This window comes from Leptopilina boulardi, unplaced genomic scaffold (genome assembly GCF_019393585.1).
Source record: "Leptopilina boulardi isolate dan_hultmark-lab unplaced genomic scaffold, ZJU_Lbou_2.1 LbouV2_316, whole genome shotgun sequence".
In the NCBI taxonomy this organism is placed as follows: Eukaryota; Metazoa; Arthropoda; class Insecta; order Hymenoptera; family Figitidae; genus Leptopilina; species Leptopilina boulardi.
The window spans coordinates 2,381,954-2,397,851 of NW_026137881.1; the positions used below are offsets into that span (position 1 = coordinate 2,381,954).

The following is a 15,898-nucleotide window of genomic DNA, read 5'->3' on the forward strand; positions in this document are numbered from 1 at the left end:
ATGCATATATATACAATCAATGGCATTTCTTTTTTAAAGTCCGACACTTGAGAATTTAATTTCATTGCTTCCAATAATTTCCTAAGTGGATGTCAATCAGATTTGTAGTCAATTTAAATAGGAAATTATTTTATGTAAAATAGTTTACTGTTAAATATTACGGTTAATTTTTTTTATAAAACAAAAGCAAATTTCCGAATTCTTTGTAAAAATTTATTTAATTCAAATAATCGGTTACTTGACTATTATTAAATAAATATATTTATTTGTATTAAATACAATAATAATTAATTTAGTTATAATACATCATTTTTATTAATTAAATGGTATTTGTTTTCGAATAGAAAAATTATTACTTAAAAAATACAGTTTATTTAATTCAAATAAAAATTATTTGGTACAAGTAAATATTTATTTGACAATAGTCTAGTAAAGGAATTATTTGAATGAAATCAATTTATTCTAATGCAAAATATCCTAAAAATTATATTATTCAGATGAAATATTTATCGTGAAATTAATTATCTTCTGTTTGAAAATTTGTCGAATGTTTTTTTTTTTTTTTTTTTTTTTTTTGATAGGCGTGAAAACTGATGAGACATATTATATGAGAATGAAGATGAAACATCAGAATTATTATGAAGTAGTAATAATGCAGCATCATTGTATATAGAGGCTAAAGAACCGCAGTATAGTTAGTACAAAACGATGTAAAGCTAATTAAAGATTTCACTCTGAAAATAAGTGACTCTAAGTGTTCACATAAATAGATACTTACGTTTGTTTCATTTTCATTGGCCCTATATATACATGAAGAACAATTTTTCAAAAACTGATAAATCCATTTTTAAAAATTTTTTTTAAACATTTTGATCAATAATATGTTAAATTATGTTTGTAAAAAAATATTTATAAATGAATTTATCAGGTTTTGAAAAAATGTTCCTCAGATATATATATATATATAAAATAAACTACTTCTTGTATATATATATTTGCTTTCATAATGCCACGATAATTCTTCAACAAGTACCTTTAAGGTGATCTTTACTGCTTCACTCAACTTTTTTTTCCCCTCCTTAACTTCTCACTTCTTCCAAAAATGTTTCAATCTCATAAATTAACTTTTTTCCGCCCTTATTTTCTCCCATAAATCCTGACAATCATTATACTTGTACCTCTTTTTCACATATATGTTGACTTGTAAAATGATTATTATTACAAGTGAAGTACCCGAATTTTTATTTCTTTTCTTTTTTTATTTTATTACTAGTACTACCACCTAAATTTATGTGATGTAGTACCAATGCAAAAAACTGGTTTTTTTTTAACTCTTAAAATTGAAAATTAAAACATTCAATGGGATTATATATTTTTTGTTCTTAATTTGCTTCTTAATCGAATTTTTATTTTTATTTGAATTTTTAAATGACAAAAATTTCAATTCATCGAATTTTAATTTGTCTGAATTTTTTATTTTTTACGCATTTTTAATTGATAGAATTTTTGAGACGCCGAATTTTTATTTGTCCGAAATTACAAATGGCTGAACAAACAATCGAGAGAAAGATTTTGGCGCGATTTTTAAAATTGACCAATCACAATTTTCTTAATAATTTCTGATTGGTATATTTTAAAAATTGTGCCGATATCTTTCTGACGGTTGTTTGTTCGGTCATTTGTAGTTTCGGACAAATGAAAATTCAGCGTCTTAAAAATTCTATCATTTAAAAATTTGTACAAATAAAAATTGGGACAAATTAAAATTCAGTGAATTGGATTTTCTGTTATATAAAAATTTGAATCACATAAAATTTGATTGTTCTGATAATTATGTTAAATTAAAATTCGATTATAATTAAATTATTTTCAATAAAAAGTCACATAAAAAAAATATCTCTGTAAAATAAAAAATCTGCCAAACAAAAATTTTGCCAAAAAAAATTCTGTACTACAACAAAAATTTGGTAGGCAAAAATTTTTGTTAAGTAAAAATTCGTATAAAAAGAAATTCTGTTAAATTTTAACTCAAAAATTGAAAATTCGGCTAAAAAATAATTATTTCTATAATTATATAATACTTTAAAATAAAACATTTTAATTAATGATTTTTAAGGTAAATTTATGCGCCTAAAAATAAATAATAGCTCTGTGACAAATGTAAAAATAGAAAAAATCCACTTTGTGGAAATAATTACGTTTCGCTAAAAGTGAAAGTGAGAGAGAAAGAGAGACAAAACAGTGAAAATTGAGTTACATACATTCATATAGTTAAATTTAAATTGAATCACATTGAGAGTAATTTTCGTGGAAGCAAACCGCGTTAGTGTAACTGTCACTCTTTCGGCCTGGTCTTTGGCGCAAGCGACTAATATTAGAAGTGGTAATGGCCTTTAGCAATGGGACTTTGCAATTGCAAGTGCACTCGAGGTCACGAACCTTTCTGTGGGCACCTCAAACGAGAAATGGCACTTGAACTCACCCAACTTTTCTCGTGGGCGTATATATATATATGAAAAATAAAAGTTTCAAAAAAACAAAAAATTTTTTGAAAAAATTCAAGTGCAAGTCTGAGAATGCACTTGAAACTACTCACAATTTTTATACTGTGAACTTGAAAAGACCAGTTCCACTCTATGCTACCACAAAGTGCATTTCGTTGTCTCCTCCGCAATTATATATACATATATATATATATTTACTTTATTTCATTTGTCACGGACAAATAATTAAATACATATATAGCTTTCCTGTATACAGTCAGAAAAAATATAATTTTATTTCAATTGAAATTATCTTTTTTGATTACACTTTTCAATTTAAAGATCAAATTCTTTTGTACACCCAGAGAAAAGTTAAAAATTGTATTATTTTTTCTATTTTTTAAATAGAAGTAAGATAGAATTTAAATTGTTTTTTCTTGAATTATTTTTACATAATTAAATCACCTGTGTAGAAATTCTGGACCAACATAGTAAAAAAAAACAACTAAGAATAATTTTGAAAAATCTCACACACACGTGGGGAATCGAACTTAGGACCTATGGGGCGCGAGTCCTGTACTCTGATCCCATAGCTATGTCGAATTACAGAGTTTTTTTATGCATAAAACTTCTTCTCAAAGATTTAAACTGTACTCCCTTCTGTTAATAATAAAAATAATAACAAAATAATTACACTGAAAACCAATTTATTTGATTTAAATAATCGGTTACTTGACTATTATCAAATAAATATTTACTTGAATAAAATAAACTTTATTTGAATCAATAATTTCTGTATTTGAAAAAAATACCATATTTAATTGACTCAAATACTAATTATTTGATACAAATAAATAATTATTTGACAATAGTCAAGTAACCAATTACTTGAATGAAATAAATTTTTTTTCCAGTGCATTATCTTTTTGATTTTTTACATTTAATAATAGTTTATTAATCCTTTTAAATAGTTTATTTAAAAAAAAATCATAAGATAAATTTTTTTTAAATTTTAATATATGAATTTAATTTAAATTGTAATTTAAAAGAAAAAAGAAAATTTGTTTTCATTTTTTTTTTTTTTTCCTTTTTAATAAAACCATATTCACTTTCTACTCGTGTGTGGTTTAAAATTTATACATACAAATGTCCTGAGGTAGCGGAGGCGTGATTTTACGATCAGGTTTATGGCGGGAGGAATAAAAAAATCAAGCGAAGAGTCGAAATCGTGAGAGATCTCCCAAAAATTACGAGACACTGTATACCCGTAACTGTCGAGTTTCTTGACGTGCAAAAAGCTTTTTCCACCTTTTACGGTGGGCGTCGTGTCGAGCTGTGCGTTTGTATGTGTGTGGGCAGCGAGCAGCTCTCTGTGTATTTGCTTTCGCTCTGAGAGAAACGTGTCTCTATTTGCCAATGGAGATCTGTACTCTCTCAAAAAAGAGAGAGAGAGAGAGAAAAAAAAGAATGAAATAGAAGAAAAAAAAGTAAATTATTGAAAGGCGCCACCCTTGTGATGTCACTCGCTATTTCAGTTAAAGATCAATGGCCTAAAGTTGTGGTTTTTTTTTTTTTTTTTTTTTTTTTTAAGCAAATATTCAAATGACAATTGTTCGCACCGTTCGTATGACGCTACTTGTACTTAAGATTCTTGGATTATTTTTTTTTCACTCACAATGTTATTTTTTTTTAAAAAAGGGAATTTTTCTACATAAAATTGAATCTCATTTTTTTTTGAAGATTCTTATGAATATAATATTTATTCTTTTCAATATTTTATTTGAATATTCCTTTCAAATGACATCTCATTATTCTACGCACTGAATCACTCAAAGAATAAGTGACTTTTTCAAATAATTTTCGTATAATTCTATTATTTTATATCTAACCAATGTGCATCAGGCATTTTTTTTACCCATTAGGTCACATAAAATTGAATTAAAAATAGTTTTTTAAAAAAAATTTGAGTTAGATTTCTGTATTACCGACAGACACGAAATAGTAGATTTAATAAATAAAGTAAATTATAAAAAATTTGCATTTTTTTACTTTTATTAGTAAAAAAATATAAAAAAAACAATTTTGAATAGAACAATCTTGATAGATTGCAGGAAGTACTTGGCTGGTCAAGGATAATGTATGGCTTTCCTAGAAGCTTTGGTACTTTCTATGACTTTATTTCTTGACATCAGCATCGATCTCGTCGTGATCGAGCGACATTTTATTCCAACGCTAACATGCCAGTAGAGTGAAGGGTAAAGAGAAAAAAAAAAAGGAGTAAATGTACTCAAGAGACAAAGCGCTCCCCCCCCCCCTCTCACCCTATTGTATATTATGTCTGTGCCAATACGAACAAAGTTTCCCACATGCAAACAAAAAATTTGAATCTTTAGAAATTCGAATTAATAAAATTTCGAATTTTTATTTGTAACAATTTCCAAATATACGAATTTACAAATGTTCGAATTACTAAAAAAAAATCGAATTTCTGACCGTGCGATCCCACTTGGAAAGATTCCCCGTAAAGTGCCCCCTGGAGGTTCTATCAGAATTCCGCCGGAACTTCCAACGTAATTCCGTCGGAATTCCAACGGAGTTCCAAAGAATTTCCTATGGGATTCCGACGGAATTCCGATTAATGTTTTCAAAATTTTTAGAGTCCTAATTCCATCGGAATCCCATCGGAAATTCTTCGGAACTCCGATGGAATTCTGACGGAATTACGTTGGAAGTTCAGGCGGAATTCTGATAGAACCTTCAGGGGGCACTTTCCGGGAAATCTTTCCAAGTGGGATTTGTAGAAAGATGGAATTTTTAAAAGTTCGAATCACAAAAGGATCGAATATTTGGAAATTCGAATTATTAAAAGTTCTAATTATAAAAAGATGGAATTTTTAGAAATTCGAATTATTGAAAGTTCGAATTATCAGAAAATGGAATTCTCAAAAGTTCGGATTACAAAAAATTTGAATTATTAAAAGAGATAATTGTTAAAAATTCGAATATCTTATTGATGAAATTTTAAAATATTCGAATTACTAAAAAGATAGAATTTCTGAAAGTTCGAATTAAAAAAAAAGTAGGAATTTTTAAAAGTTTAAATTAGCATAGAACCGAATTTTTTAAAGTACGAATTACCAAAAGATCGAATTTTCAAAAAATCAAAATTTTATTTAATCGAATTTGTAAAATTGACCAAATAAAAATTCGGTTATAAATAATAAATGATAAAATATTGAACAATAAAATGATTGGTTGTAAATATATTTTCAAAAAAAAAAAAAAAGAAAAAAAATTGTTATATTGTTTAGTACTTGGAATTCATGGAATTTTCGTGCAAATCCCTCGAGCTATTTGAAACGTTGCGTTGTCGTTGTCCGATATATCTAAAAGCAATTTAATATACGAACAAACAATACGAATTATTATTCACGATTTCTTTGATACACACCTGCTTTGAATTGTTGCTTTTAAATTGAATATTATGCATTTTGTTATTTTCTTTTTTTTATATACTGACTGATGTCATTGACTTGAAAGGTGATTTTATATACCAACATTTTGTTTATGATGTTGGCATGAAGCATATGCTCTATGATCGCGGTGTGAGAAATCGTGATTCGTCATCGGAAATTTTTTTCAGGTGGGTTGTATATATTATTCTGCGTTCTACACGAACTTCAACCTTAAAGACATTTTTCGATTTATACTATATTTATTTTTTATTTATACTATATATATTTATTTATTATTAAGATGTGTGCTGAAAAATTGAATATATGAATTTTTGACTTTTATTTTATTATAATAAAAATATGTTCTTAATTTGAATTAGTACATTTTTTTTACTAATTTTATTAACGTTTCCCTTTAGATTGGTTTCACGCAATAGCTAAATCGTATCGTCTTGCAGACGATTTTTTTGGCGAGACGATACGTCTCGATATTTCCATTAAATGCGCGCGCATCGTCTCGTTTTAAAAAATCGTCTGCTAGACGATGCTATTTGGCTATTGTGAAAGCAGCCTTATGAATTAGTAAAATTAATTTAAATCACTTCAGAAATTATATTGCATTAATTATTACTTGTAAAATTTTTTTATATTTAGTACTTTTTTATCTGTACAAAAACGTACAAGAAATTATTTTGTCGTATTATTTGTGTATATAGTGTATGTCTATACATAAATAGTAACCTCTTTTGCGAAACGAAGGTACGAGCTTTCGAATAGATACACGTTCTTTTTCCACGTGGGACATGCTGTCATGTCGAGGAAGTATAGAATATATACTTTCGCACGGTATCTTGTTAGATTAAAGAAAACAATGCCCCGATTTTGTTTTTTTTTTTTTTTTTAATTTACCATTACTAGGGAAAAAAAAATTTATATAGCAAATATTACATTAATAGTAAATTTTTTAGATGGACAAATTTTTATTTTGTGTGAAATTTCCATTTAAGGAAATTGTGTTAAAAAATTTTATTTAGTCAAAAATATTTTTTAAATAGATATCTATTTTTTAATTTGATAAATATTCTGGTAATTAAATTTTTTGCTAAATAAAAATTTGGCTTAGTAAAAATGTTGTTTGTTAGAAATTATGATAAAGTAATTTGTGACGTTGCAGCGGATATTCCAAGATTGATTTAATTTAATTAATTTTAAATTCCTTTATTAATTTTGTAAATTTATTTCATTTATGTAAACTCCGTTTCCTGATTCCTATATATAATTCCTGTTCAATGATTCATGGTGGGAAATTATATTTTTATTCCAGGGATTATTGGGACGCCTATTATCTATTGGAAAATAATAATTATCTATCGAAGATTCAAGAAAATATTTCAAAATTTGCCGCCTTTTCTAATGTGTTATCCATCGAGCAATCAGAAGTTCAAAACTTATTCCATATTCCTGAAAATCCATGGCCCGAGGATATTTGATATTTATTATGTTTTATAACGAGATTGCTGCCTTCCGGCCTTTTTGTGTTAATATATGTTTTATAACATCTGGATTGGATAATAAATCATTGTTTTCAAGGAATAAAAAGGGGCCCCTAAAATACCCTTACAATACGTCCTTCGATCAACACACGAAAATTATGTTTGGTAGCAGAAGACAATAAATTTTATTTTTATAACAAACTCAAAAAATGTAAATTTAATTTCAGTATGTAAATCTGATGAGGTCCGACGTTGACGGGCGAAAGCTCATTTAATAAAAATTTTAAAAATAAAATGTGGATTTTTACCAAAAACAAATAACATCTTTACTAAATTATGAAAATCCAAAAAAAAACTATCATCTATACTTAATTTAAATAATTCAACTTTTATATAATAGTGATTATATTGGCTGTTCATTTATATTCTTTTCTGGTAAGGGAATTTTTCCTATTTAAAAATTCAGCAAAAAATTTTAATTCTTATTTTTAATTTTTATCTTTTTGTGATACTATCGTCCATTTTCTTTTATTAAATTGAATTTCCTTTGCCGAATTTCTTTATTAATTTTCTTTGAAGTGTTACATTATTTTGCGACATGTTTTGTTTATGTGTTTTCTCTCTTATTATAAAAATGTGTTATTTACCCTTTTTACCCATTAATATTTGTTTGTGACAACTGTTAATTTCCCTTTTTTTTATGTGTTTTGAACATTTCCCGAAAAATTCCCTGATTAATTAAACTTTTAATTTAATATCTATAATGATTTAATCGATCTTGGAATTCCGTGACAAGAGAGCACAAGCGTCTTGTTTATCGTTTATTTTGTCTGTTATATAAATATAAAAATATACAATAAATAATATCTCGGAATAAAAAATTATTATTTGGTTCAAATAATCAGTTACTTGGCTATTATCAAAAATAAATATTTAATTTGACTAAATAATTTTTATTTGAATTGGTAAATATTTTAACTAAAAATTAGTGTCTCAATTTTTGTTTTTGAACAAGTAAAGCTTAATTAATTTTTAGTAAAATATTACTATAATTGATTTACTAATATTTTTTTTCAATAAATTTTTAGTGAAAAGTAACTAAAAATTATGGTAGAAATTTCCACTAATTTAAATTAATTTCATTCTTACTAGTTCAAATGTAAAAAGTAATTATTTGAATCAAAAATAATTATTTTTAGTATTCACAACCGTTTAGAAAAATAATTTTTCCTCAATAATATAATTTTTTGTAAATACTACTACTCCTTAACTGATGCTATTTACAGTAATATATAATTATCAACCAACACTATAGTTTTCATGTAGGAGAATACATAGTGGTTTATTGGTAGCTTATGGATAATTTATAATCGATACTAAACTGAGAAGAGTTAATATTTATTGGATGGTCATTACAGACTCATTAAGACTTAATAGATAATAAAAATTGCAAATCGAGAATCTTGTGTCTTTCGAAGAAACAAAGTTTTGTGTATATATGTACACATATATTAATAAATAAATAAATGTATGTGTGTTTATTTTTTAGAAAAAGTTTACTGCGAGTTTAAAATTTCTCCGGCAATAGGTTAATTGGATAAAAAATTTTCCTCAGCTTAATCACTCAAGTCATAAGGGTGTGGAGCCTCTCTTTTAATATCAAATCGTGCGTGTCAGCAATTTTTAAAGTTCATTAGGTTAAATGCTCATGGGGAGGCATGAGCCACTAAATCAAAAAGATCGATCGTAATTCATCAACAATTTATTCTTATTTATTAAAAGTCATGCATTTTTTTTTTTACTTTACCAAAAAATTATATTTTTATGATATCAAAAATGTAAATATTTTATAAAATTAATTTTTATGAACTCGTATTATGATAATAATTAATTATAACATAAAAATTGTTTCTAGCAAAATATCAAATAGAAATAGAAATAATTAATAATTTGTGTTTATTTCCAGATGAACGTGATGCCATACAGAAAAAGACGTTTACAAAATGGGTCAACAAGCACTTGAAAAAGGTAAGAGAATAATATTTGAATCAATATTTTCGGAATTGAGCTTTTTTTTTTTTTTTTTTTTTTTTTGGTTAGAACGTTTACAAATAATAATATCAGTCATTTTCATTAAACAATTAGATTAAATTTTTATTATCAAAAATTGTTATTACACTTTGATGAATTTGGATTAATTAAATCGAGTTTTGTTTTGCCATTTTATAAAGAAAACGATAAAGTTGCGTCGCAATGCCATGAACTAAGAAAGATTAGTAGAGAGAACTCTCACGTTCTCTAACAAAACCTCGCAAATCTGCTGATAGATGGCGCCACTAAACGCCCGCGTAAATTTAAAATTAAGATTATCCTCGTAAGACTCTCTAATGTTGACAATTCTTAATATTTAAAATAGCGAAGCAATAACCCACAAAAACGTATTTATAATAATTTACGTCCCTAAAAAATAGTATTTTTTATTTATATTTATGAAAAAAAATTGATATTTATATTTTAATTTATTTATCTCACGCTTATCTGTAAATTCCTTTTTTTTTTGCGTATACATAAATATTCCACATGTCATTTTCTAAGGCGCATTGATATTCGAACAATTTCCATGCAAATTTTCCAAGTTTCTTTTTACTATAGTGAATGAAAAAAAAAAAATATGAAAATTACTAATATTGGAACTTTGTTTAATGACAATGTTTCTCAGTCTTTTATTACGTTCGGTTCACAATTAATAAGTATAATTATTCTTCTTTTTGTATCGTATAGAGAAAATTACCCGTTTTGTTGAAATATTTCTATCGTAGAAAATTAAGATCTTGGATTAATAATAATCAGTTTGGCTTCGTTTAACGCTATACTTTTTTTCCATGCAATCATTTTTTTTATTAACGTAAAAAAAAACGTTATAAATGCGCGGAATAAAATTTTTTTTTATTTGAATAGTTCAATAAAAGACAAAGTATAAATTTTTATTTAGATGAATTTTTCATTTAGTATATTTACCATTACCAATTAATATTTTTTTTATATTTGGGCGAATTTTTGTTTAACCTCATTTTTATTTGGTGGAATATTTAAAAAAAACTGTTTTTATTTGACTGAATTTCAATTTAACCAAATTTCGAAAAAAAAAACAAAATTCGATTTAAATAAATTATTATTATGTGTCAGTATTCTGATTTATTTGAATTTTTATTTAATCGAATTAATAACAATAATTTTAATGGAATTAATAGGAATTTCATTTAGGCAGAATTTTAATTTCACTAAATTTCCAAATAATAAAGTTTTTATTTGACGGAATTTTCTTTCCACCTGTTATAACTTTACATTTTTTCTTATTTCCATTTTCTAAAATTTTGCTGGTAACAAAATTCGGTTAAATAGAAATTTCTTTGAATGAAAATGCTAATAATTAAAAATTTTAATTAGCTAAAAATTTGGTTAAATAAAAAGTATGTTAATGGAAATTTTACTAAATGAAAATTCTATTAAAAAGAAATTCTGCTAAATAAAAATTATGTTATGTGAAAATTCTGCTAAATGAAAATTTAAACGGGTGATTTTCACATAAATTCTGCCAATTAAAAATTCGGTTTATTAAAAATTACGTTAAATAAAAATTGAGTTACATAAAAATTCGATTAAGGGAAATTTAGTTAAGCAGGAATTTTATTAAATAGGAATTCTGCCAAATAAAAAGTAGATTTAATAACAATTGAGTCAAATGAAAATTCTGCTAAATGAAAATGTTTAACATAAATTTTGCTAAATAAAAGTACGGTTAATCGAAAATTACGTTAAACGGTAATTCGGTTACATGAAAATTCGAAATTCTGTTAAATGAAAATGTTACACATAAATTCTGCCCCATAAAAATTTGCCTAATTGAAAATTAGGTTATATAAAAATTCAGCTAAATGAATATTTGACTAAGTGAAAATTCAGTTAAGGAATTCTATTAAATAAAAATTTCGGCTAAACAGAAAATGTGATATATGGAAATTTTGCTAAATAAAAATTATGATTATTGATTGAACTTGAAATTTAGGTTAAATGAAAATTCTGTTTTAAAAAAATTGCACTATTTATTAAACATTTTTATGCAGAAATTTTATTAAATAGAAATTCTGTTTTATAGAAAAAAGGTTAAGTAAAAATGTTGTTACGTGGAAGTTCGGGTAAATAAAAAATTCGGTTATTTGAAAATTAGGTTAAATGGCAATTTTATTATATGGAAATTACACTTATTAAACATTCTTTTATCCAGAAATTCTGTAAAAATAAAAATTTTGTCAAATAGAAATTCTTCTACATAAAAATTAAATGAAATGGAAATTGTGCCGGCCAAAAAAAATTCGGCTAAATGAAAATTCGGTTAATTGAAAATTATGTTAAATAGAAATTCTGTTATATGGAAATTCCACTGAATGAAAATTTTGTTATTGTAATGTTAAATAGAATTTCTGCTAAATGAGAATTAAGTTAAATAAAAATTGTGTTGCTTGTAAATTCGGCTGAAGAAAAATTCGGTTAAATAAAAATTACGTTAAATAGAAATTCTTTTGTATATGAAAATTCCGCTTATTAAAAAGTTTCCTATGCTGAAATTCTATATTGAATAAAGGAATTCAGCCTTATAAAAATTATTCTAAGTAAAAAATCAAGTTAAATAAAAATTCCAGTAAGTTGAAATTCTTCTAAATATAAATTTTCCTTCATATAATTTATATTCAATAAAAATTAAATTTAACAATAATTTTTAATTTTAAATTGAATCGTAAATTTCGAAAAGGGCTCAACTCGAAAAAGCGTTAGTGTCATTTTCGCTTAACAATCAGTAGTGAAAATGACTTTCACGGTTTTCAGAGTAGCCAATAATACAACGGTTTAAAGGAAGAAGGATGTATTGTGTATATCTATTTATATACATGATTTATTTATAAGCTCATAATGTAGAAGCCGCGATATAGAGAATACATGAATTGTTTTCAAGAACTTTCGCGAATGTTTATAGACTTTTCGCAACGATGATCGGAAATCTGAGAAATCCGCTCGATTTTCAAAGAGGCTTTACGACTTAATCGAGATCTGTGGCCGAGCATCGTTATCTGTTGTGTCGTGAGAAGGCAAATGGCTCGATAAGTACTGCGGGAAAGTCAACGAGTCACAAGATATGTGTGGGGAATTAGGATTCAATGTTATCTTCCAGCGCATCTTAAAATCCGATTAGGTGTGAATTATAGGGTGGAATGTTCTCTCAGCTTCAGGCACGGATCAACAATCAGGCTTCCTCAATAATTTTCGTCATTTATTTTAGAATATATATAGGTACAGAATATCATTTCTCATCCATTATTATTATAGACGAAAATTTACATATATCATTCTCATTATTTATAAATTCAACAATACTTTGCCCTTTACAATTTATCATAGAAAATTGCTCTATCTAGTTTTATATAAATATTAAACTGTCAATTTTATACATTTGCCTTTCTCCTTTGGAAAATTAAATGAAAATTTTTAATTATATTCGTTGAAAAAAATAATTGAAAGATTTTGTTTTCTTTTTTTGGTATAAAAAAACACGGGTATGATAAAATTTATTTTAAAAATTTATTGGGACCTTTAAATTGAAGCAAAATTTAGAGAGTGAAATTTCTTATTAACTAATTTTAATTGAATAAAATTTTTAATTAACAAATTTTTTGTTAAACTGAGTTTTTAAAGAGCATAATTTCTATTTAGCCAAATTATCATTTGACCGAATTTCAACTTAATAAAATTTCTACTGAATTTAATTTAGCCAAATTTATTTTGTTTAGGTTTGAAAAGAAATTTAAACTAGTTTTTATTTCGCCAAATTTGTATTGCACCAAATTTTTGTTTGGCAGAATTTTTACATAGTTGCATATTTTTAGAACAGAATTTTCTGCTACACCAAGTTTGCATTTAGGAAAAATTATCATGTAACCGAATATTTTTTTCAAATCGGATTTCAATTTAACCAAAATTTCCATTTAATATAATTTTCATCAAAGAAAAATTATACTACTTAACAAAATTTTTATTTAAATAAATATTTATTATACCAAAAATAATAATAAGTCGCCAATTTTTTCATTTAACATAATTTCTTATTTAGCCGAAATTTCATTTTGCGTAATTTTTTCATTGCACCGAATTTCCATATGTAATTTAATATATATTTAACACAATTTTCATTTGACCGTATTTCCATTTAGCAGAAATTTCCTTTTAAATGGAAGTTAAATATTTTTTATTTAGCAGAATTTTCATTTAGTAGAATGCTCATTTAACAGATTTTTTATTTAACCGAATGTACAATTTACCGAATTTTCATTCAGTAAAAATTCAATTTAGCCAAATTTTTATTTATTAGAATTTTAATTTGACAGAATTTTCAAATCACTAAATTTTCATTTGGCTAAATGGAAGTTCTGCCAAATTAAAATATGGTTAAATAATATAATTGGTTAATGAAAATTCTGCTAAATGAAAATTCTGTTAAATGAAAAGGCTAAATAAAAATTTGGTTAATTGAAAGTTAGGTTAAATGGAAATTCTGCTAAATGAAAATGTTTCACATATATACTGCCAAATAAATATTCGATTAATTGAAAATTATATTTAATGGAAATTCTGTTAAATGAAAATTTGGTGAATTAAAAAATTAAGTTAAATGGAAATTCTGCTTAATAAAAATGTTTCACATAAATTCTGCCAAATAAAAATTCGGCTTATTTTTAAATTAGGTTAAATAGAAATTCTGCTAAACGAAAATTTGACGAAATAAAAATTTTGTTCTGCTGAAAAGGTAAAAAGGTAAAAGACAATAGAAAGTGAATTTTGTAATGAGAGAGATTACGGCCCTGGATTTGAGGACTGATGGGATAACGATCTTCTCGTTGACTCAACTTGTAAAGAGAGGTTTTCTGCGGCTCGTTATTCTACTTTGATCCTGAAACAACCTTAGTCTGTGTGACTCTAAGTGCCCCGTAACAAACTGTGTCTTTTTTTTCCCTCCGATGAAACCTTCCGCGCAGTATCATTTTAAATCTGATCCATGATCAGCCCAACACTCTCACACAAAATAACAGTCGTAAATATCAGATTATTGTTATATATATGTGTGCCACACAATATAATGCGATTTGAAAACGAGGAATTTTTTTTTTATAGGAATTTCAATTTTCAAAAACAAACAAAAAATATAATTTTCAAATAAAAGGAAGAAAATTAAAATGCATAGATTTTTAATTTAACACGGTTACATAAAAAAATTAAAAACGAAAATTTACTGACATGACAATAGTTGAATTAGGAAATAATTAATTCGGCAAAATGAAAACCCGGTCAAATGAGAATTAGGTTTAATTCAAATTCAGTAAAATAAAAGTTTTGTAACTTGGTAATTTGATCAGAGGAAAATTCTGTTAAATGTAAATTCGCTCAAATAGACATTCTGCTACATGGAAATTTGGTCAAATAAGTATTCTGCTAAATGGAAATTCGGTCAAATAGAAATTTTGTAACATGATAATTGGGTCAAAAGAAAATCCTGTTAAATGAAAATTTGGTCAAATAGAAATTTTGCTAAATGGAAATTCGGTCAAATAAGTATTCTGCTAAATGGAAATTCGGTCAAATAAAAATTTTGCTAAATGGAAAGTAGATTAAATGGAAATTTGGTCATATAAATCAAAATTTGTTTAAATAGAAATTCTGTTAAATGGAAATTCGTTCAAATAGAAATTTTATAACATGATAATTTGGTCAAAAGAAAATTCTGTTAATTGAAAATTCGGTCAAATCGAAATTCGGTTAAATAAATATTCTGCTAAATGGAAATTCGATCAAATAAAAATTCTGCAAAATGGAAATTCTGTCAAATAAATATTCTGCTAAATGGAAATTCGGTCAAATAAAAATTCTGCTAAATGGAAAGTAGATTAAATGGAAATTTGGTCATATAAATCAAAATTTGTTTAAATAAAAATTCTATTAAATGCAAACTGTGTAAAATGGAAATTTGGTCAATTGGAAATTCGATAAAATAAAAATTTGACCTTTTGATAATTCGAAATTTTATAAACTCAATCTTTTCGATTTAATTTATTAATATTTAAACCGCAATAAGGTGACTGAAAATTAGTTTTAATTTGTTTATTCGAAAGTGCAAAAAAAAATCGGTTTTATTTGAAATTTGCAGAATATGACTTGTTTCGCGTGTGGGCGCAGTTTGCGTTGCACAAGACCACAATATTATTTGCATGTAGGAAAAGTCACTTACAGATATGAAGTGTATTAAAACGCATGTCGCGTGGCAAATATGTCGGTTGTAGGTTGTAACATATTGAGGGGACTATAGAAGGTAGTATGGCCCAAGTTTTGCTTCTGATTAAAAAATTTAAGTAGGTGGTTCTGG

The 15,898-nt window shown here is 25.7% G+C and overlaps 1 protein-coding gene across 36 annotated transcripts in view; it reads left to right on the forward strand.

Annotated features, from left to right (window-relative positions):
• Positions 1-15,898, forward strand: part of LOC127283940 (microtubule-actin cross-linking factor 1) — a 298,405-nt gene that overhangs the window by 113,948 nt on the left and 168,559 nt on the right. For all 36 annotated transcript variants that reach the window (XM_051309088.1, XM_051309099.1, XM_051309085.1 and 33 more), the window contains one exon: positions 9,398-9,459. In XM_051309088.1, coding sequence (XP_051165045.1) covers positions 9,398-9,459 — 62 coding nt within the window. The remainder of the gene's footprint in view (positions 1-9,397; positions 9,460-15,898) is intronic.